General features: G+C 34.6%; 1 protein-coding gene across 1 annotated transcript in view; it reads left to right on the top strand.

The window, feature by feature from the left end:
• The window catches only part of LOC145686573 (uncharacterized), a 74,382-nt gene extending 51,747 nt beyond the window's left edge, over positions 1–22,635 (top strand). The window contains exon 2 of the mRNA XM_081760012.1: positions 20,519–22,635. Within this exon, the coding sequence (XP_081616138.1) occupies positions 20,519–21,472 (954 nt within the window). The 3' untranslated portion in view covers positions 21,473–22,635. The remainder of the gene's footprint in view (positions 1–20,518) is intronic.
• The last annotated feature ends 1,084 nt before the right edge of the window (positions 22,636–23,719 follow it).

The following is a 23,719-nucleotide window of genomic DNA, read 5'->3' as shown; positions in this document are numbered from 1 at the left end:
TTAAATTACTGGATTCTGGAGAAAAATGCTAAAAAACAAAAAAAGAAAGAAAGAAAACCGATCATTCGTTAGGAAAGAAAAATTGTAAATCGGTGAACAGTGGGTTATCGAGTTCGTATAGAGAGTAGTGTTCGTAGGTTCCTTTAAGAAAATTTCCCTCGACTGACTGAAAATTTTCCCTTTTTCTTATCAAATTTTATATAATTTGTTGAGTTGAAGGATAAAGAAACTAAGTCACTACCTGAATGGATAACAATAAGAAAACTATATAAAATGCCATAAACCGATTAGTACGGGACTGTATACCTACTTTTGGGCCACGCTGTATATATGAGTTGTCTTTACATAACGGCTGTAGTGAATGATATTAGTGCACTTTTTCCTCCCCGTTGGATTTTCACTTTAAAAATAAAAATAAAAAAGAATATCACATTTGGTTCATGCTGCTCAAAATTTGAATCTCTAACAAAAGCCCAAAATTATTTGAAATCTTCTCAAGTTCAGTGTTTGGGGGAAAATACACCATTCGGAAACTATTGGGTGCACTCTTGAAATCACAACCTGAAAAGTTCATATAACACTTTCGTACATGACTCTCTCATCCATGTACTTGATTGACAATGCTTCAACATATACAAGTGTGAATTAAGTAATAATTCAAGAAGAAAGCGATCATATCAACGCTGAAGAAATACAAGTTTCGGTTGACTGTGAAGAAACATAGAGGAATATACCTGGGTATATATATATATATATATATATATATATATATATATATATATATATATATATATATATATATATATATATATATATATATATATATATATATATATATATATATAATACTGGTTCCGTCAGAACCAGACAGCTGAAAGAATAACTCAGTGAAGTGGAAAATACAATGATCATGAAGCAGATATAGTCTTCAATGATTAGACACAAACAGTCGGATCCCCACTTAAGAGCCTTGAATAGTCTATTGTTTTCAGACATAATGGAACCACAAGGTTATATCTAATTACACAAAATTCAAATCTTTCAGTAAATAAATAATAAACAAATAAGAAAAAAGCATCTTATCAGTGTGTGGTCATTACTGGTGCAGCATCTTATAGGGAGGTGATGGAAGAAGATATTATCTTTTAGAAATGAGGAAACCACAGTCGTGACTTTTTATCCCAATTATAAGTGATTTCCATCTGGAGTCTCGTTGGATTCTTCTTCATAAGCCACCCATTGTGATTTCTTCCGAGATGCAGCCTCTGAAGTAGCAAAAAATGAAAAGAAAAAAAAATGGGCTTCCTACATCCTCAATTTAAAGATCATGCTGATAGTTCGCCAACGTTCAAGGCACACTTTCTTCAATGTGCTTCCTATGCTAACAATTATAACGTTTTTATTTTCCTCTCTGGTAGTGTGTAGAAAGAGAAGTCATAACTACAGAAAGACGAAGTATATTGTTAAAAGTTAAACCCTAATCGACGAAAATAACAGGAATTTTGTGATTAATAGCAAGAGAGTTTCTCCATTCGTCGTTGGAATATCTCAAAATTTCGCCTTTGATTCTTACAGCAATTGGTTGATATCGTGAAATCATTTTTAAAACGAAGCCTCCGTGGCCTATGATTCTTGCAGATTCTTACAACCATCCGTTGCTCCCGTGAAACCATTTAAGGAATAGAGCCTCTGTCGCATATGATTCTTTACAAATTCGTACAGACCGGTAGGTCTCGTAAAACCATTTAAGGTATAGAGCATCTGTCGCCTATGATTCTTACAGATTCTTACAGCCATCGGTAGCTTTCGTAAAATCATTTAAGAAATGAACCCTCTGTCTGGTATGATTCTTACAACAATCAGTAGCTCTCGTAAAATCATTTAAGAAATGAAGTCTCTGTGGCCTATGATTCTTATAGATTCTTACAACGATCTGTAGATCTCGTAAAATCATTTAAGGTACCAGTGTTAACCCCGAAACTCAAATTTTGAGATACATCTATTGTTTATTCCAACGACGAATTGTGAAAAAGAAAATCACCATTCATTGATTTTTAGCAAATTATTATTAAAACTACACACTCAAAGTATTTAACATTAAATTTCGAATTAACGTCGAACAGGTTTGTTCCATGTATTTCTCCATAATCTTTCTTTATAGATATTTTATTATTGTTATTATTATTTTGAGAAAATTTGGCTTTGATGATTCAACTTCTACGGCCCAAAATCGAGAACCAAACGCCTGCACAGAAAACTACAGATAGTTATCAAATTAATGGGGAATATTTGTAGTTTGTAAAACGTAAGATCTATGAGATGGGATGCTGAGGATCTGTGTTATTAGTAATGTGCTAGGTGATCGTTTGTAGTCTGTAAATGTATATAGTGTATCTTTTTAATGCTTAATTAATAGTGAAGTCATGCGTTTTTCACCACTTTTTCTTTGATCATTTACCCAAAGTTATCATTTGTCTTGTTTAACTTAAGGAAATTAACTGTGAGATAAATATTTCAACTCTAGTTTATTTTGTTAAAAATTCAACTGATATTAAGAGAAGAATCTACAACTACGCTATCTGCGAGTTTCCTCGGGGTTGTCCCTTTTTCTCCCACATTCCCATTCCACGATTTCTTTCATAATCAACCACTCTCGTTAATCAACAGTATTCTTTAGCCCAAAGGGCACAATTGTGGGATGGTAATTAGAAATTTCATTTAATCAGATCTACATTAATACTATTTGAAAAGGGGTCGCTGTAGCTCAGTGGTAGAGCGCTTGCCGATGGTGCGTGAGGTTCTTTGTACGATCCTAGCTCGCGCTAAATAGGCGTTGGGGTGGACAAACAAATAGGGAGGGTTCGTTATCATAATTACCTTAGCTTAGGTGCAGAAACGTTGGAGGTTGAAAACAACAATAAAATATAGTTAAATAATTAAAAGAAATTTCTTTTTAGTAGTTTGCAGAAAACGGCAATATTAGTTCGAAAACAATGTGAATGTGCTCAAAATATCACTGGCGTCATGCTTACTAGCCTCATGCCTTGTACTAGCTACTGGTCAACTGCTAACTTTACAAAGAAATATATTCCAAGAGTAATCTTAGCCAGTATCTCACGTCATTGAAGTGCGACAACATTTTCACAGTCTTTTTCCTTAAACAATTCCACGAAAAAAAAAAAAATGTCATATACATCCTGCAGATCTCATTACAGCTAAATGTTTACCATTACACGAAGACATCTTCTGTCAGAGAACATAAAGAATATTGTTAACATAACAAATGCTCCTCGTCTTTTAGGAAAAATGATTTGAGAAGTGGTCTTAACTCAAAAAGAGTTCTGGTTGCAACTGACTGCTGCACAACCAAGAGTCAGAGGCCATGTGATTTATTACTTGCACATGCAAAGAAACACAGACAAAGCTCTTCCACAACAGTATTTTGAAATTCCTGTCACGCGTAGTGTAAAACAAGCAAGAGGCTTTCGGCACAGATAAATTATTCTTTTCAATAATTGCGATGAACATATTAATTTTAAAAGAAGTTTTAGGTGGCTTTTAGAGCTGTAAACGGCTAACATGGACAATAAGTTATATATATATATATATATATATATATATATATATATATATATATATATATATATATATATATATATATATATATATATATATATATATATATATATATCCATGTACTACAAAGCTTATTCTAGTGATGCATGTTGCGTTCTTGTGAGAAATAAGTCTCAAAATGCATTAAGAAGTCTTAACCTGACGTTCCACAGTTATACTCTTTAGGCTAAAGGGGAAAATTGATTAATTAAAACAAATGCTTATGAAAGAATTAGTGAAATGAAAATGTGGGAGGAAATGAGAAAATCCCGAGAAAACCCATGAAGACGACGTTGTCCACCACAAACTTACATGGGATGGGATCAAACCAGAAAAAAATGAAATGAAATCTTTGAGTTTTACGTCCCACGGTTATGCCGGTTAGGGTAAAGGAGACTGTGATGATGAGAGATGAATGAAATGGTGGAGTGAATTAAATGGGAGGAAACGGGAGATCCCCGAGAAAACCCACGCACACGGTTTTTGTCCACCACAAAGTTCACTGGGCGGAAGGAGGGTTTGAACCCGGGACCCCAAGCACCAGAGGTGAATGCTCTACCACTGAGCCACCGAGGCCCGGGGGATCAAACCAGAGACCTCACATATAAAAGGTGAGCGCACTACCACTTAGCTGCAATGTTCTCTCTAAAAATGTTGAAAAATAAAATATTTAGTGCAAATATACGGAAGTCTTTTAATTTTTGATTCTGTTTATTTGTAATTTAACCTCTTTCAAGAAATATGAGAAACCAGACTCACAACTTTGAGTGAGTTCCGATCTACATAGACTCATTCTGGGTTCGATCTTGGGACTAAGCACTCTAGCCACTTGTCTTTTAATATGGTTTTAAGGATATCGGGACTAGAGCGTGTCTGGTCTCTAACATATGCCATTGCAGTGATGTCTGGCCTCGAAAAATGTACACTGAGAAATAAAGGACTAGGATTTCCGTGTGGATACATCGTATTTACGCGGGTGCGCTCCTTAAGTAATGTAATTTCATGTATAAAAGTACAGCAGGTGGGAACACCATGCCAAGTCTGGAGTTCGGCGTCGTGTTAAAAAGATCTTTCCTCTCTTTCCTTCTCACAGAATGATATAACGTCTTATTACTCTCGTAAGGTAGGAGTCACAGATTTAGAAAGAACCAAGAGGGGACACTCGTAGGAAGGTGGTAACAACATTATATACGTAAGTTACCACCGTCGGAATGGGTATGGCGTTAATTCTAGATTTGAAGTGGTGGTCCCACAATACAAAATTTTCGCTGGACGATGGTGTAGATCGTACTACGGATGAAACATCTTTACTTAATGTGGTGACGCGCGTAACCGGGTAAAAACAGCATTTACATGCCGACTGGATTATGCATTTTTCTCCGTGTATTTGTTTCTACTGGAAGAGCACTGTTTCGCCTCGACTCCAGTCAAATTCTGTCTAGTCTCATTTTGTGTGCAACCCTATATGTTTTCACGTTGAATTGATGTTAGATTTCTTCCTCAATGTCTTATAGACAATTGAAATCTAAATTAGCGGTGTAAATAAGAAGTAGTACACTGAAAAAAAAATGTAGGTGGCGTACTTAAAAAGATAGGTTACATGCGTAATTCCTGTAGTTTTTGGACTTAACGTATAGCAGACGTATAACTGAAAACGCATGTTTTATAATACTTTCTGTATAAGTGTTCCATATATACGTACTTTCCGTATGAAACAATGTAGGCGGTCAGGATCTCACATACAAATGGACGTATATAACATATAGCTGACGAAGGTAACACAAGTATATGTATGTGATATACGGAAAACTGTTAGATATCAGACATCCTGCAACGGTATGATGTAACACCTAAGGGCAGTGCCTATGTAGCATACGGATAACGTATGATCCGTACTGATTTGTATAGTAAGCAAGAGGATACCGTATATTTGTACAATATACCGCTATTCGGAGAACGGATTTTTCTCTGTGTATACACCAAAAAATGTAAAGATTTTTAATTTTAGTATAAAATATGTATGCATTGTGATTTACTGTGTATTTGTAACTCAATATGTTCAGGGTTCTATTCCCAGTGAGTCTTGAAATCTCAATGCAATTGTGTTCGGATTTCACTTTAAACTGTAGATCTACGTCTGATATAACTTCGGTGCTGAATAAGGACTCCTGCCAACTAGAAAGCTAATATGAATATTCATTTTCCATTTAACACATTTCTTTTTTCACCTCGCATATAAAATTTAATTTAATAGATTTCAAAAATTCTTGGCAATGACCAACTATTTTATACGCATTATTTATCCCGACTAATGCGTTATTTTTCGTGTCTACAATAACCATGATAATCGAGAAAATAAAGTAATATAACGGTTCTAGTTTAACGACCCATGATTATGCTCCGAAGCTAAGGGAGGTAGTGATAATAATGCATTAAAAGATTGAATGAAGAAAGCGATAAGAAATAGGAGAACTCCGAGAAAGTGGTGCACATACAATCTTTGTGCACCACAAAATTTACTTACCGTGAGCTGGAATTGAACAAGGGATCCCACGCCCTAGAGGAGAGAAATCTAACGTTGAGCTACCCCACCCTCAGCGATAATTGAGGTATTTCTGTATCCGTAATTGCACGTTAGAACAGCACTCTCACAACAGCTCTTACGAAAGGAATTTCTTTCCAGAGAGCCATTCTTTCAAATTATATTTACAGCTTGAACCCAACTAGATCATGCTTGTTGCCCTATAGGAAGTTTGCCTGAATAAATAGTCAGTCACATATGCGATGGGGGGTACCTCGTTACTTTCAAAGAGGAAAACCAATTACATTAAACTCTTATGCAGTGGATAAAATAAATTGTTATTGCACATTAGATATATAGAGTGCAGCAAATGTTTTTTTAAAAAAATATATTGACATAAGCAACATATATAATGGTAGAAACCACTTCAACAGTAAATTTTTCATCTATTTTAACGAGTAGAAGAACAAGTAGAGAACTTCTTTTTGATAATATATGCAGTATCACATAGCACACTTTAATAGCATGCAGATTCATTACGTTTGTAATAGCAATGGCTTTTCCTTTCAGGAAGTCTGATTTATTTTCTTCATATTCACATACTCAACGTTGCCATCTATTGCGTTAATTATCGTTATTCCTTTCTCTCATGTTCACTGTTTCTTTCTTGAGCATTTATATTTTTCTTGCAGTTATTTCTTAGAGTTTGTCTCTCCCAGTTTGTTTGTATATTCATGTATCATGAAGTTTTATCTATTGGGTTCATAATGTTGAACACTGAGTTTACCATCTGTGTAATACAAAGAGCGCAAGAGAGGGGATTAAAGAGTATTTCCTTAAATTTTGATGGACAGTTTTACGGTGCCCCTTTGATCCTATTTATTATTGAACGGAGACTCATCAACCTCGAGAAATTCAACACATTTCTTTTCCTTCTTTTCTAGAACCACTTGATGTATCTTGTGAATTGCCTAAGAAGCACAAAGCTAATATGTTCTAATTCATCTTGGTCATGTAACTCGTAAAATAAAAGGATTAAAATTAGGAATTAGATTTACGGGCTTGTAAGGCCGTCATACATATGAGGGATGACGTCCCTCGGGGATCACACTGCCCCAGCAATTGAAGAGGAAGAAAGGAATGGGGAGGGAAGGAAACGGCCTGGGACTATTGTATTAGGTATCATCCCGGCATTTGCCTGGTGTGAATGAGTGAAAACCCAGGAAAGTCTTACTCAGGATGGCTGGCCTGAAAAGGCTGTTACACCTTTTCGACCAGGTGTCCCCCAGGAATCGAACCCGTGATTGCTCGCACCAAAATAAAGAACGTTAGCGACTACGCTACATGGGGCTACTGTGAAATAGAAGCAAAGACAGATACAGCGAAAGACGGATTTAGGAAAAAGAAAAATCTCTTTTGTATCCTTCTCTTTATTATAGTTAAGAAACGTACCATTTACCATTTTATCAGAAACGTCATTCATGGAGGGGAAAGAGGCAATTGCCCCTCCATCGTGAGTTTGAGAAACATAGGCTTTTTGATAAATTGTATACTAATAAGAAACAGTGAGACTGTTATGTCGGTGGAACAACTTGTCCACCTCCTTGGCAAAAAAATTGGAATGGCTTTCAGTATTGTATAATTACAAAATTGAAAATTTTGTAGATAAAATACTGTAAAACGAAATTTTAACCCCCTGTAAAAACTGAATTTTCGATAACGCTTGAACACGTATCGGTTTATTTTTAAAAAAGAGTTCATATACCAAGATACATCAACCTAACTTAAAAGGAACGTAGGATACTATTTTTTTGGCAATAAATTTTAAACCTGCTCCATTTTTAGGATACAAGTTTAATAATAATTAAATAGTCTACAATCTCTTGTTTACAGTTACTTAGAAATATGTCAAGCCAAAGTGTAGATTGTTTAGAAAATGAATAAATAAACATTCATCTTTACAGTAAGTCTATAGTTCTTGTATAAGATGAGACAGAAACATTAACACAATGCAGGGACGATGAAAAAGACCAGACGCTTCTCGAAATGTAGGTGAGGGGAAGAATGAAGAAAAGTGATTGGTTTGAACGAAAAATGAATGAGAAAGTGTTATAAATAGTAGAGAGGAGGGAAGAATAATTTTAGATATAATTTAACAGAAGAAGACAAACTGGTTGAGATATTGGCTGAGAAGAAGCTGTATCATGAGGGATATGTTTAAAGGTATGGTGGTAAGAAAGAGAGGGAGAGGAAGAAGGCTAGGTATCAAAAGAGAAAAAACCTACGTGACGAGGAAGAGATTAGCCGAAGACTGAGGATTATGGGACTTCTCAGTTTGCGGCAGGTGACCTGCCAATAATGACAGAATATCAATGATGATAATGATTTAACAAAACCTGTCCAAATTGAAAATTACTAAATTAAAATTATATTCACCGCCCTACTTAGATATTATGCACAATGTTCGATTTCCTTGAACAACTCACATATGCGTCCTTTTTTTGAGTAGGTGTATAATGGATGCTAAGTTGCACTTTTATCGTGCAGTATGGTTCACTTAACACAAAAACTCTTTAATATTAACCGCCACGAATTGATTTCGTATACCTTATAATATCTATTCCCTCCTTCGCATGCTTTCAACGCTCTGATTTGAGAATAATTGATTAACCACGCTTGAGAGAGATTGCCTTGTCTTACATTCACACATATTATAACATGTATCGGAGCGTTAAAGGACTTCCTATCTCGGTTGTAATCAAAAGATGTAAATTATTTTAAATGACGCCAAAAAATGTTTAATGTATTGCAGAATGATACATGCCGATAGTGAAAGACACATACACAAAAAAAGTCTGCCTTTCTTTTTTCTCCCTTTCAGAATAAATTATTAAACTCTTGTCATAAAGCTGGCGCTAAACTAGATTCTTCACCTTAATGAATGAGGAGAGAGAGAGCAGGGACCCAGAAGTGTTTGAAATTCGGACCAGTAGGCTTTCTTTAAACGGTTAAGTGATTTATCGTTCACACTAATCAAATATGGTTGCACTTTATCAACTAATCTTGTTTTGTGAGCATAAAAGTTTTAGACGTACGTATATAACAAAACCCCCATCAGCCAGCTAGCAGTTGCACAGCAAACTTCTCTTGAAGAGAATATATGACGAGTGAAAAAACTGGTTCAAGTTTATTAACATGCGTCGATAACTTGTATGACTTTCCATATGAATCAAATTCCGGGATATCTCTGCATGCGGTAAGAATAATAAGAAGAAAAACATGGTTCTGCACAATTTTAAACAGTTAGCTTTAGTTTCTGTTCATATATGCTTTGAAAGTGAATTATTTCTTAAATATATCATGATTTCTCCTGTTATAAAATCTAATTTAAATATACAATATTTAAATATGTGGATACTTAAAAAAGACGTGATGAAGAGTTATTGTATATAAAGAAGAATCTTTGCAATAATTGTGAGTTACATAACAAGCATGAATGTCATTTAAAATTCCTAGATTACATTCTTTATTTTTAACTATTATTTGACATATGTTATAAAGTTAGTCCAAGTTTTAAATAGTCAAAAAGGAGGGAATTAGTAGTAAAATTAATGTATAGTATAAATAGAAAACACATATAATTGGATGTTAGAATCATTACTGATACAGTGTTAGTATATAGTAATTAGCAAAGTTAAAGGCTAAACTAGTAGCTTGATACAGTGTGGCTCAGAAAAGCAGGAAAATTTTAATTGATGTAAAATACACTAACCGACACAGGAAAGAATGCCATAAACAATGACATTAGCTATGGTATTTACATGTCATTTTCTTTCTTGAAGATGACATCGGAAAGATGTGCCTCATCTCGACATACACAATACGTTTCGGAAATTCGCTGGAATACTCAGTGTATTACGCATTGAGGAACGCCAGTGAGCCCTTCTTTCACCCTCAGTTTCAGTTCAACGATACTTGGAGGACGTGCACTACACTCTTTGCTTTCGAGATATCCTCATAGATTCGTCACAGAGAGAAATCGCACACACTGAGTTGAGAGGAACTCGGAGGTCACAGAATGTCACCGTTCTTATCAGATGCTTTCACAGCAAACACACGTTTCTCACAACTTCAATGTTTTATTATTACTAAACGGTAAAGTCTTCTCAACGTTGTCTTATCGGTCCCAAATAAATACTGCCCATACAGTGTTACTAATTCTAGTATTCAAAATTTTCCGTTTCCTGTATATAAAAAGTGTGTGTGTGTGTGTATCTGCCTGTGTGTGTATTATTATTATTATTATTGAGAAAATGTCCCATGTTAGGATTAGCTTCAGTTCAAAATGTGAAATTCAGCATAGGTTTATAGGATGTTTCACAACGTTCGGGAGGTGATTCCTGACACCAAGATAAGACAAAAGGTATAGACCAACTTGGGTGCAGAAATCTGTTATTTCGGAGTTATAGGCTGCCGAAATCATGAAAAAAGGAACTTTAAATGACTGACTCCTATACTATGGGATCACCGTAGTCGGGTCACCGTATATATATATATATATATATATATATATATATATATATATGATCGAAAATGACCGATACTAGTGTCGAATCCATAGTTTTAAGGTCGCTGAGATGAACAGTGATACTTCCGATGCCGTTTAAATTCAAATTCACCCCTTTGTGTCCAAAATGAAACGTATTCTTTCCGTGCGAAGAACGGATATTCTGCTAGAAAATAATAAGTAAATATATAATTTTAAAAAGAACTATTGTACTACAGATTAACTCGCTGTCACATCCACACGTTCCGATGCACTTTTCACTGTATTCCTTCGGTATCTATTTGATCTAATTATTACAATCTGTAACCTAAAGTATGAATCTTCATTTTCTTCCTGATCTATGATCCTACCTACAAGTACAAAAAGCCTCATTTTCAGTGCCGTGCCATGTAAAATCAGCGTCCAGGGCGAGAGTATACGACTACGCTCTGTACATATGAGTGAGGCCAACAGACCAGCCGCGAAGCGCCATCATGTTTGAGGCGAAGCGTTAGAAAATTTTCAAAAATAAACCGAACTTTTCCTTGAGCACTTTTTATTATTTTTTCTTTCCTTTTTATATATGTGTTCATATATTTTCCTAACATGAGTAACATTTTCCCTGTCTTTTTTCTTTCCTTCTTTTCTTTTGCCTACCGAATTTTGCTCCCCTTTATTTAGGCGCCTGGGGCCGTTGCCCTTCTCTCCCCAGGCACGGCACAGCTCATTGTAAATATTACGGGAAAGGAAAACGACAAATTAGTCCTTTTTCTCTTGTAAATGTATGAAATATTGGATTAGAATAAGAAGTAAAATGTACTAACAAATCATGTTTTTTTTTATTTAACTTCTGGTTCAGAACAAGAGTGAAAATGTTGCAAGTTTTCAAAAATAGTTTTTCGCCAGATAGCCACGTGTTTTTCTTCTTTGTTTGTTCCCATTTAGGAAGAAATTGACAAACTCACCTCAGGTGTTAGAATCACAAACATTCAATATGTTTATTTCTTTTCTTCACTTTTTCAAGTTGTCAGGGTAAAGAAACGATGCGTTCTTTCATACGGGTGTTTCCTTCATTTTTTCTTCACTCCTACAGCGTTTGCTGTTGTCAAACTTTTTCTTTGTATCGAATATTTGCTCAGCCATTTTTCCTCATAGAATCCATCAGCATACTCAACAAACTTCCCTTCCAAGATGCATTATTATTTTTTTTATTTTTTTTCCCCATACTCATTGTTGCTGTTGTTGTTTCCAATTAATAAAGGTAACTTTGTGAAGGAAAAGATATCTTTTATTTTCACCAAACAACAAAGCCACTTGAATGAATGTGTGAATATTCTGACGACAATGCGAAGGTCAATGAAGATACTTAATAAATCTGTCACTTCCTACAACCTTCCTGGGGTTGAAGCTTCTTCTTTATTTCTTTTTCTATATATCTTTCATAGACATAGTTCAACGACATTTTGCTACTTATAAATGAATGTCTATATCCTCCTCGGAAGGACACTTGAAAAAAAAATGAAATAGTAGTAATAGTAAAAAAAGTTAAAACAAGAAAGAAAAAAGAAAGGAATAACACAAAACGTGCAAGACCCACCCAAATGACCTTGTTTCGCGCAACAAGGCAGTTGTGTTTTTAAAACGGCAACGACCGTCTGCAATTTCCCAGCGGAAGTTACGTGTTGTGTGTGTATTGCACATTACGACACGTGCATTTGTGATATGTGATGGGTATTCTGCCGCTCGACTGCTAATTACTAACAGAAAGATTAGAGATTCTTTTTTCCCTTTGTAAATAATAATAATTAAGGAGATATGAATTTGTCTACAATTCATGGTCAAAGTTTAATGTATAGTAACTTAACTAATTGTTCATATGTAATTTCTTTTTTCTTCTTCACGATTAATTTAACGATCACAATGTAGATTACGTTGGGTATTTTTCGGAAGTTTCACATCGTTTCACGCTCCCACCTTTGTCTATAACTTTAATAATAATAATAATAATAATAATAATAATAATAATAATAATAATAATAATAATAATAATAATAATAATAATAATAATAATAATAATAATAATAATAATAATAAGTTTAAAGCAATAGATAGAAATCTGCTGGATATAAATCTCGCAGCAACATCCCTAACATTTCTATCCGCATTTGCGTTCACAACATCTATATTATGTTTGCGTAAGACAGATAATGGGGGAAATTATATTGTACAGCTTAGTTGTTCTGTATCACCTTTGGTTTCACTTTTAAACGTCATAATGGGTTCCCTGGTTCGATCCTAGATCGTTCCAAGTGGACTTTGTGGTGGACAAACACCGTGTGCGTGGACTTTCTCGGGGTTCTCCAGTTTCCTCACTTTCTTCCTTCCACCATTTCATTCATTTCTCATCATCACCATCTCCTTTAGTATACACGGCATAACCGTGGGACGTAAAATTTAAAACATTTCATTTCATTTTCTTAACATTATACTAGTAAACATCTTGGTAGTTTTGTGAATACTATTATACTAAATCAATCGATGTTTAGTTCTTAACACCATTTTCGTTTAAATAGGGAAAAACTGTATTTTTCTGTTTGTTTCGGAATGAACTAGACTTTTCCCAGACCGCGATGGTTCAATGGTAGAGCGTTCACCTGTGGTGCGTGGGGTCCCTGTATCGATCTTAAGTCTTGTGATTTCTTCTTATTTGAACTTGTAAAATCACAGGTCTACGTCAAGAAGCCACACATTCTTTTGCAGTAGCATCATTTCAGGTTTTGCTGGGTGGAGAAGTGTACATTTACATAAGAATTTCACGTTTTTATCAGTATACTAGCTAAACTTGCGCTTTCTACACAGCGCATCATTCACATGTGAGCATGAATCTCCTTGCCATTCCTCACAACATCTGTACATGTCCCTTTATAAGCACAAGTGAAAGATATCCTGATAAAAATTGGCAAGCGCTATCATAAAGCCGAGATTTTTTCAATACCTTGCACCGTTTGCAAGATTTGAGCCTACTTCCAGTTAGAGTTTCTAATTTATGTATGATCAGTGTTTTCTTTCTTTTTGCATGCAGTATGTAATAAGCAAATACATTACATATATAATTAATTATAATGTCTGTGATATATGGTATTAATTGGGCAAAACACTCCAAACAATAAAGATTTATCTTAGACTGGTGAAATGGTTATCCTTCGTTTTTCAATATCATTTGGCCATGAAATAAACTCCGGATATACTAAACCCGTGTACAAATGTGTGGTATTGGAATGTATAATTCGTTGACACGTTGCTTTACTTTTTAAAATTTCAATACTTCCAGTGTACACTTAAAAAATGTAATAAAGAAATAACGACCATTTTTAAATATTCCATTAGACCCGAACGCTCTACATAAAATTTGCAATCGATCAGAAAAAACGGCATCTTTCTAAAGGTTGTGGTTTCCAAGATATCATTGACAAAATAATTGGCCACAAACATATAAACTTTTCCTGACCACAAACATGTAAACCTAACATTTTAATATATAGATTAATATAGGACGTACAATTTATTTTTTTTACTTATTTATCTTTTTTTTTTAGAAAAGGCTGTGTTTCTCATACTCTGGAGGAAACAATTGCCCTCCTGTTCTCCTCAAATGACGCTCCTGATCTTTTGGTACTGAAGGCGGAAATCATACGCGTGACTCGCAGTCATTGAGACAGACATCTGAAAGAGAGTTATCAATAACTTTGTGGAGAGTATAAATGTTTGTAGATCCGTGAGGGTAGACATATGCCTGACGTTGTATTCCGTAAGTGAATGAGAAATGTTGCTTGCTACAGACATGTAAATTACAACCATTTTCTTTACAACAAATTACAAGCCCCCCCAAAGGACTTGATAATTCGACATACATTTGTGCACTGATGATTGATGTAGCTAAATATTTGATCCTAATCTTCATCTGTACTCTCTCATTTCTTATAAAAACAATGTAGTTCTACATTTTTTTCTGAAAATATAGGTGATAGTACTTTCCAATACTTATCGTCTTTTCGAGTGTAGAAGAATACAGGTTCAATACTATATAGATGTAATGCCATTGTGGTATTGGATTCTCATCCCCTAAATCTTGGAGCAATCTCAACAAAAATTTCCAGGTGAGCGCCTGCCGTCCTGTGGATAGACCTATGTTGTGTCATGTATCTGCCTACTTAGTTTCTTAATTATTCATTCTACGATGTGATCAACTGAATTCTCCCTTTCTACTTCCATACAGTAGAGAAAACAGCTTTTAAAGTCCACTTAAAAAAAAACCAACAACATTATAAAAATCCATATCAGTGAAAGTGTTTCAATCTCTCTTTTGTGACGAAGGAGGAGTTCAATATTCATGGACACTTTTTCTAGGCGTATCCTCCTTTTCATAATGCAAAAGACAATGCGATTGTGTAGATGTAACTGTTCACTTATTTCAGTCGCATGCAAAGGCCTTTTTTACGAACCGCCTTGGCAAGCACCCAAAACACGTTGATGGCATTAGAAATAACTGTGCTCTTTTTTTTTTTTTTTTTCTAGTCGCGTTCTTTTATGCTTTTATATTGTTTTGTTTGTTAATAGGGTCAGTGTGCAAGTAACAGAGCTCCAGGTTTTGTTTTATGATCAGCACTTATCTTTTTTTTAAAGTATTATTTTGTTTATTAATGTTGTTGTTATTTGGTGTCAGTGAACTGTAACATGTGCAAATACAAGAGAAGCCTTGGTTAACGATACAAATCATTCATTTTAAAAAAAATATATTTATTAAGTTATTCAGTGAGCAATGATTGGACCTTTAATTATACAGGTAAAGTATATTATGTATAACATAGCAATACGTCCAACACATAATACTCTTATTGAACATGTGTGAGAGTTTCTTAGTTTTAACTTATTGTATTTAGCATTTTCCTACGGTACGAGAGCACTATGTGGTATTTTAAATTTTATAAAAATCTTGTCTCATTTCGAATATATTTTGTCGTCTCGTCTCGTCTCGATTCTTGAAAATTTTATCGTCTCGTTTTCGTAAATTTATCTACAAAATTTATGCCTTTCTTTTTATTCTTCTAATTTCATCTAGAAATTACAAGAATCCTTTCGCGTAATGAGAAGTCTATAAAGAATGTGATGTAACAACATGGAAACAATATTTATTATTTATTGTTGTACTTGTTGTCTGTGTTGCTATAATTGAGAAGTTTAGATTACCAAAATCTCCTTTATATACGTATATTTACTCTGTCTGTAGATATATCCTATCCCGGGTATACAAACTCTCAAGAACTATTTGATAGACTACCATTAATTTTGACCAGAATGTAGAGAGTTAAAAATTAGAAATTTAGTTCGTTGATAGACGACATGCTTCCACTTGATCTTAAGATTTAAACAATTAAAAATCGGCTTCGTATATGAGTAATTGTATAAATCAGCCTTGCTTCATAGACTACCCACAGTGTTGTTGGGATTAGCGGGTTGTATCACGTTCAGGATACAAAATACTTAATCTGTGGAATACAACGCTAAAATGAAACTGACTCAAGACTTACATATAGTCTATTTTCAAATATTGAATCACCTTACTAAATTTTTGAGTGAAGAATGGAGAGTGAGGCGAAATGAAAAAAAAAAATCAGAATTCGATTTTCACGTTGAGTACACTGCGATAAACCAAATTCCTTCACATGGTGTATACAGTGATATTCCTACTGTTTAAAAGTCGATTAACGAAGGTTACATATTTCGTTTGTCCAATTTTACTTCGAATATTAGAAACATAAACTCAAGATAACTTATAAACATTTTATTAACCATTAACATATATTGTGACTTCAGTAAAAAGAAATAAGGTGGAAAAAATGGAGATGTGGGACGTTGTGCTGACCACACTTTACCTAAGTAAAAGCCGTATTCCGACCATTGCTTAGTATATTTATTATTTTTAGTTTAACGTCCCACGATTATGCTCTGAGGCTAAGGGTTGACAGTCATGATGATTATGAACGAAATACTAGATTGATAACAGTGGGAGGAAACGGGATACCCCCCTCAAAAAAACACGCACACGGTGTTCATTCACCACAATACCCACTTAGCGAGAGCTGGAATCGAACCTAGGACCTTGCACAGAACAACTGAGCACTCTATCACTGAGCCATCGCTTTGATTTGTATGGCATTTACTACTGTATAATTACGTACCCAACTATTGTTGTAGAGCAAAAACATAAAGTTTGGATTCCTCGATAGTATTATGAGAGCACTTGGTATATGACTATAATTATAATTTATTTTCTTTGCGGATGGCGCATAAAATTGCTCATGTTCATGAAAGACCCTCGAATTTTCATTATCATTCTTCGAATTACTCTGAATTATTGACTTCTATTAAAGTGTAATTATCAATTTTGGTCAAATAATCTTCAAAATTATATATTGTAGAGCTTTTGTTTCTTTCTTTCTTATTTAATATTTGTTTTCATAATCCTGTAATAGGTATGTTATGAAGTTTATGCTGAATTTAAGCAAATTTATTTGAGATATTTTATTGGTCTTTCTTTAAATTTTAATCTTGATTTTATCTATCCTCTTTCGTGCTTTAAGTGAAGTGAAATCAGAGTAGGGGTGGCTTAGTAGAAGAGAATTTATTTCTAGTGCGTGAGGTTCCTGGTTTGATAGCAGTTTTTTGTTTTACAAACACATGTGCGTGACTTTTCTTGTGTTTCTCCATTTTTCTTTCACTTTCTTCATTCCATCATATTATTAATTCTCATCATTACTATCTTCTTTAGCCTAGACGTCGTAAAACTGACAGATCTCATTTCATTCAATGGGGGAAAAATGGTAGTGTTCTCTGACGTATTTGACCGATTTTCTTATTAGAAATCTATATTTGTGATAATCATAAGGAAATACGTACTTTTTTCAACTAATTTCATAATTTGTATATGTGTGCATGGACGTTAGGGGGGTAGACTACTAAAAATGATACAAAAGCTAACCATTTTTGTTTTGCCCGTTTATCGTAAGTGAAAAGAGATAATGAAGTGTAACTTACCACAATAATAGATAATGTTATTCTACATCCGAAAATATGAATCGGAAGAATTTTCAGTGTTGCCAGCCATAGAAATTGCAGTATGGACAGAATATGATTTACTCAAAAATCTAGGTAAAGGCAGCGACTAGAAAATTGAATTCAGCGGTAGTTGACGCCTTATCATGTTGTCTTCGTTCCTTGTTAACTACTTTTTAAATAATATTTGTATTTATTTTGTAATAAACGAAAGTGTAATTTTAATAACTTTCTGTTCATTACTAAATAAATACAAACATTATTTAAAAAGTAGTTAACAAGAAGCAAATGCCTTAACCTAGATTTTTGGATAAATCATATTCTGGCCATACTGTAAATTTTAAGGCTGGCAACATTCAAAAATCCTTCTGATTCGTATTTTCGAATGTAGAATAACATTATCTATTATTGTGGTAAGTTATATTTAATTATCTCTTTTCACTTACGAAAAACGGGCAAAAACAAAAATATTTAGCTTTTGTATAATTCTTAAAGTGTTTTATTCTGACAGACTTACAGTAAGAAAAGATTTATTTGAATATTTAACTTGAATTTGATTGGTATTATATCATAGGATTCAGAAAGCTACAAAGAAGGTAGTTGAAATCATGATTGTTGCAGAACAAAATAAGAAAAAGTAAATATTTGTTGTCTCATTTTAACTGTAGATAAGGTTGAGGTTGCGAATGTGTCCATTGTATTCAGGACCCAGATGGAAATGTTATGGATGAGGATGAGATATTTTATATTTTATATTCACATATACTCTTAACTGTTTCGATTAAGACCTTCCTCGATTGGTTAAAATGAATTCATTACAGTTGCGGCTCGCAAGAAAAGCCCATCGCGGAAAAATATAACTTGGTCGCACACAAGGCCTATATTTTCACTGTTGTTACTTACAATCTGGTCCAACCCGCTTGTTTTCCCTCGGTGACCTGGAAACACATGTAATGAATGCTGGGTTGCAATTTAACGTACACCATTGAACTTTTCCAATCAGTTACAGTTGTACGACTTCTGCTAATTGGTGTAACGTGGCAACAGTCAAGTGCTTCCAAGGACATAAAGTCATCCACAGCCAACGACAAAGTGCAATTTCTTCTGGGATTGAAGGACGGTTGATACAGTGACACCACTATAGTATATTTCCCTTAGCTTGTACTAACAAAGTTGTAATTTTGACCTATGTGACTTCCCTCGTAAGCCGCCAACTAATCTGGATAGTTCTTGAAGAACTACACTGCGGAAACTAAATCAGTCTTGGAACATTTTTTTAGAAACTACTTTTGATTACACTGTTCAACAACGAAAATGTAAATTGAACAAAATCAGCTAATACTTATTGATTTTGTGGTGCTGATCACGAATTTGAAAGTTATTTTCGAATATTAGCTCTACTTTTCATTTTACAGGCATGTCTAATAATAACGCTTTAAAAATAAATATATTCGCTTCCTTTGGGGTAAAATGTTACACTGATCCGGCAACACTGGAGAAACTATATGAACGCTTGGTTTCATTGTGTTCCTTATCTCAGTAGTGTTCTGCTATTAAAATTAAATGAATCCTTTCTTTACAGACCTTCAATCCTTCCTTATGGAGTCTTTCAAATCAATCCAGTTGAGTCTTTCCCCTCAAAACACATTGTACCCCCCAAAAAATAAACAGTGCTAACTTCGCGTCAATATATCATACAAAGAAAACGCGACAATGCTACTACGAAACAGACCCCGAAGTTACTTCACGGTTAAAGCTAGCAATGCCGATCCATAAGTTTCTGCGCTATGGCGAAAAATTGCCGGGGCAACTGAAGTTGCCAAGGGGACGCATTAATCACTGAGACAATATGTTTTAATTACTGAGAAACCAGAGACGGTATGCCTTCATCACTGAAAAACCAGAGATGGTATGGCATACCATCGCATACCGTCTCACTTCGGCAACTAACTCAGGTAACAATGATAGTAATTTTAGTTTATTGAATTTATGGTAAAGCATGCAGCGCATTTTACTATTGCTAAGAGTTGTGTATTTCAGTTTATAATTTACACATTAGTTTGAGAGGTAGTATATCTCTTAATCATCCATAACGCACCCGTCTAAATTTGCCTATCTTCATATCCTTCTCCACTGACAACGCCAGTTTTTATTTTTTGGAGGACAAGGGAAGGGACAGACACTTTCAGGGTAGCAGCTATGTTTTTGTGTACCAAAAATAATTATTTTATTTTACTTGATACACATTCCAATACAACATGTCAGGAGGCAGTTGGTGGGGAAGAGAGATGATGTCACGAGGAATGCCGATCTTTTGTCCCATCCAGCGTCGTCATTATTTCTCACCCTCAATGGAAATTATCACTTCTAATACTTCTGTCCTCTAAATAACTTTGGTACGATTTTGTTTGATACCATCGTATTCTCCCTCGTGTAATTTATACTTTTTTTTAAAGTTGCCAATTAATGCAAAAGCTTCAACAAATATTTTGCTGTCTTCCCCAAAATTTCAATTCTCATTTCTCTTATATATTTGATTAAGATAAATGCCTGATAACAGATCAAACTCTACACGAATCTGATTAACTTATTTTTAGAAAAATATTTATTACTAGGAAATAAAAAATATTCAATTAATAATAATTAATCTGTATTGATAATTGCCTTATACATGTACGTCGTAATATGACTTGTATCTAATTACACTCTCATTCTCTTTTCAGATTACTGCTCTCGTTGCACTTGTAGCAACATGTACTGGAGAATACTACTACAGATCGCCTCTTCTATCACTGACGAATCCCTATGGAGCACATTATTATCCACCAATGCCATCCCTTACTTTGTTGGCGGAAAAGCCATACACAATAGATAGGACAACCACTTCTGTACCACTTATGGTGATAGCTAATGAGAATCTACGTGTACTGCAGAATGCTCACATCGCAGCTGTTTCGCCAACTAGACCATTTGTTACTATCCAAACTCAACAGGCAACAACGGAGGCTATGCCTGCAGTCCGTGTTGTACTGAGAAAGCCGGTTTATGTGTCATCACTACAAAGCACCATTGCTTTCCCGTCAGGTTTTACTGTCGTGCATGAAGGCCTTCGCATGCCTATTCCAGTGGGCGCTGTCTTAGCTCCAGTACCAACAGGCACCGTTATAACACCTAATCATCCTATTGCCATCAATGTCGTGTACGCTATTCCAACAGCACCAATTCCCTTACAGTACCCTTACTACCCAATTCACTATCCTTACTATCCATACAGACCTGTCATCACAAGACCTATCACTACAGTAACACGACCAGTTTCAACTGTGACTGTGACACGACCTGTCACATCAACCACACCAGCACCAGCTTTGCCAGACAGACCTCAGCAAAGGCCTCCAATTGTACAAGGAGGAAGACCTGACGCCCCACTCATCGAAGTGCTTGATTTCCCAACTTCAGTAGCTTCTCCACCAATTCTCTTCTACCAGCCGCCATCAACGGATTTTGGTAATCGAGAACCCCCGCAGCCTGTAATACCTGCTGGTATTGTTCAATCAACCGCTCCCGAACACAATTTGTCAGTCTTCGTAAACTCCAAGGAGTCACCTTATCTGCAGATTCTCAGGGAAGAAGCTAAACGAAGACAAGAAGCCATGAGAGTGCCTCGTCCCAACTAAGTGTACACTCCAGAGCTATGTAGTTAAATACTTTATCTTGGTTTTATCCGCAGAGATAAAAAGAGCGTATCCACCATCCATCACGTAAAAGAACTATATGAAGTGTCATCAAATTTCATGGAGTGTTTTTACTTAATACTTGATATACACTTCCGTGTTAACTTTTTTTATGTGTTAAATAATTCACTAGAATTAAGTTCAGGCTGATGACTTCAACTTTTTGAAAATATATGAATACGAAGAATTTTGAATTACCTTCTAATCTGTATGTAATATCATATAATATGAATGCTAATTAGGAGTTGAAAATGCATTTCTTTGACACAGAATCTTTTAAATGATATAGAGGACTAAAGACACCTTGTGAGGAGAAACAACTACAGGAACTGTTGTTAGATCTCCGTGAATTCTTGCCATGTTTTTGTATTTTGTATAATACTTTGAATGTAAGTGCTCAAAATTCATTATTGCAGTCATCAGTTCAAATATGTTAAACATCCTACAAGGATGTTGTGCATATTATATACACAAAGTAACTTGTAACTGAAGTTTGAACAATACTTAACTGTTTCTCTTTAATAAAGACCACCTCCGAAGATCAACACAGCAGCTTTAATTCCTTTTTTAAGTTTTATTGATATTCTTAAAAAGGGAAACGAAGTTACCAGATTTTGTTTTATAGATATATGTATATTTACTTTTACTTTTTTATACATTAATTGCAGTATTTTTTTTACTAAGTGTGGAACTTCAAAGGTGGACATAATTGTGATGAAAAACAAAAAAAAAGTCCTTTAAAGATGCCAGTGTGTGTACTTACTTTAAAGAAAAAAAAGTTACCATTTAATAGGTCTACATAAGTATGAAAATAATAAATAACCATATATTGTTACTTTTTTATACACCCTATTGGTCTAAACATATAATTAAGAAAAAAAGATATACACATACAAAAAAGATATTGTACTTTAAGAGGTCATTTTTATATATGTTTTACTCTTCCAAAATAATTTTGTACCATTGTGCGAATAGCACGAAGTTCAGTATTGTGCCTCTTGGGTGACAATGTTAAAAAAAAAAAAGAAACTTGTAATATGAGAGTTTATGAAGATAATGCTGTAAGACAGTCAATGTCTAAATAAATAGATATTATTTGAATACAATTCGTGTATTTCCTTATACTTTTTATTTCTAATATTCAAAATATTGAAGAACCCGAATACCCTCCCCGGGGGCTGAACTTTCTCTGATCATAACCTTGTGCTGGTCGAAGTGGATATTCAACTGAAAAAGTAGACAGAAGAAAAGTAGGTAACAAGGTGTTGAATACCGAAAAGTTGAAAAACGAGGAAGTAAGAAATCTTTATTTCGAGAAATTCGAAGAAAAATACTTAAACGAGGAAAGAAGAGATGCAAATAGTAACAGATGGTGGAAGCATATTAAACTTTGTATAAAGCAGGCTGCAGAAGAAGTAGTAGGTTATCGCGAACACAAAATATCTAAGAAACCATTGGTTAATGAACAGATGTTGAGAAAATGAGGGAAAGGAAGAAGAAGTGGAAACAGGTTAATACAGAAGACAGCAAAAAGATATACAGGAAGTAAAACAATGAGTTACAAAGGGAAACAGACCGAGCAATGGAAGAGCTTTACAAAAGGAAAAAACGAGGACATAGAAGAAGTGGAAACAGTTGGGAAATATGAGGAAATGTACAAGGAGGTTAAATCTGTAGAACTTCAAAAGAAACAAGGAGGTATTACGATGGCAGTAGAAAATAAGAATGGGAAGATAGTCAGCGAGAAAAGTGAAGTCTTACGAAGATGGAAAGGATATGCGGAAGGCTTATATGGAAGTAAGAATTGACAATGTGTTGAAGTAGAAAATGAAGTAGGCGAGGATGATAAAAGGTTTAGTATTCCTCGAGATGAGTTTGAAAAAGCTATAATCGAGAGTAGGAATGGAAGGGCAACTCGGTATAGATAACACTATGTAACAAAATTTCAACTTTTTCTTGTTCCTGGAACAAAATTATAATTTCCCAATTCCTTGTGATAAAAGTAATTGGGAAACATCTGATATTCCATTCAAAGTTTGCTTTTGTTGTTTTTATTTTGAAAAATGTTTGTGACGCGTCGACGTTCAGAATTTCGCAAGAAATGACAAAGTGAATGAAGTGAACAACAGAAGCGCTAATACAAACTTTTTAAAATGAGTGAAAATACGAAGAAAAATATAAGAAAGAGTA

This window comes from Thermobia domestica, chromosome 5 (assembly GCF_964235325.1).
Source record: "Thermobia domestica chromosome 5, izTheDome1.hap1.1, whole genome shotgun sequence".
In the NCBI taxonomy this organism is placed as follows: Eukaryota; Metazoa; Arthropoda; class Insecta; order Zygentoma; family Lepismatidae; genus Thermobia; species Thermobia domestica.
The sequence above is the reverse complement of the archived record's forward strand: the minus strand, read 5'-3'. Positions and strand labels throughout refer to the sequence as shown.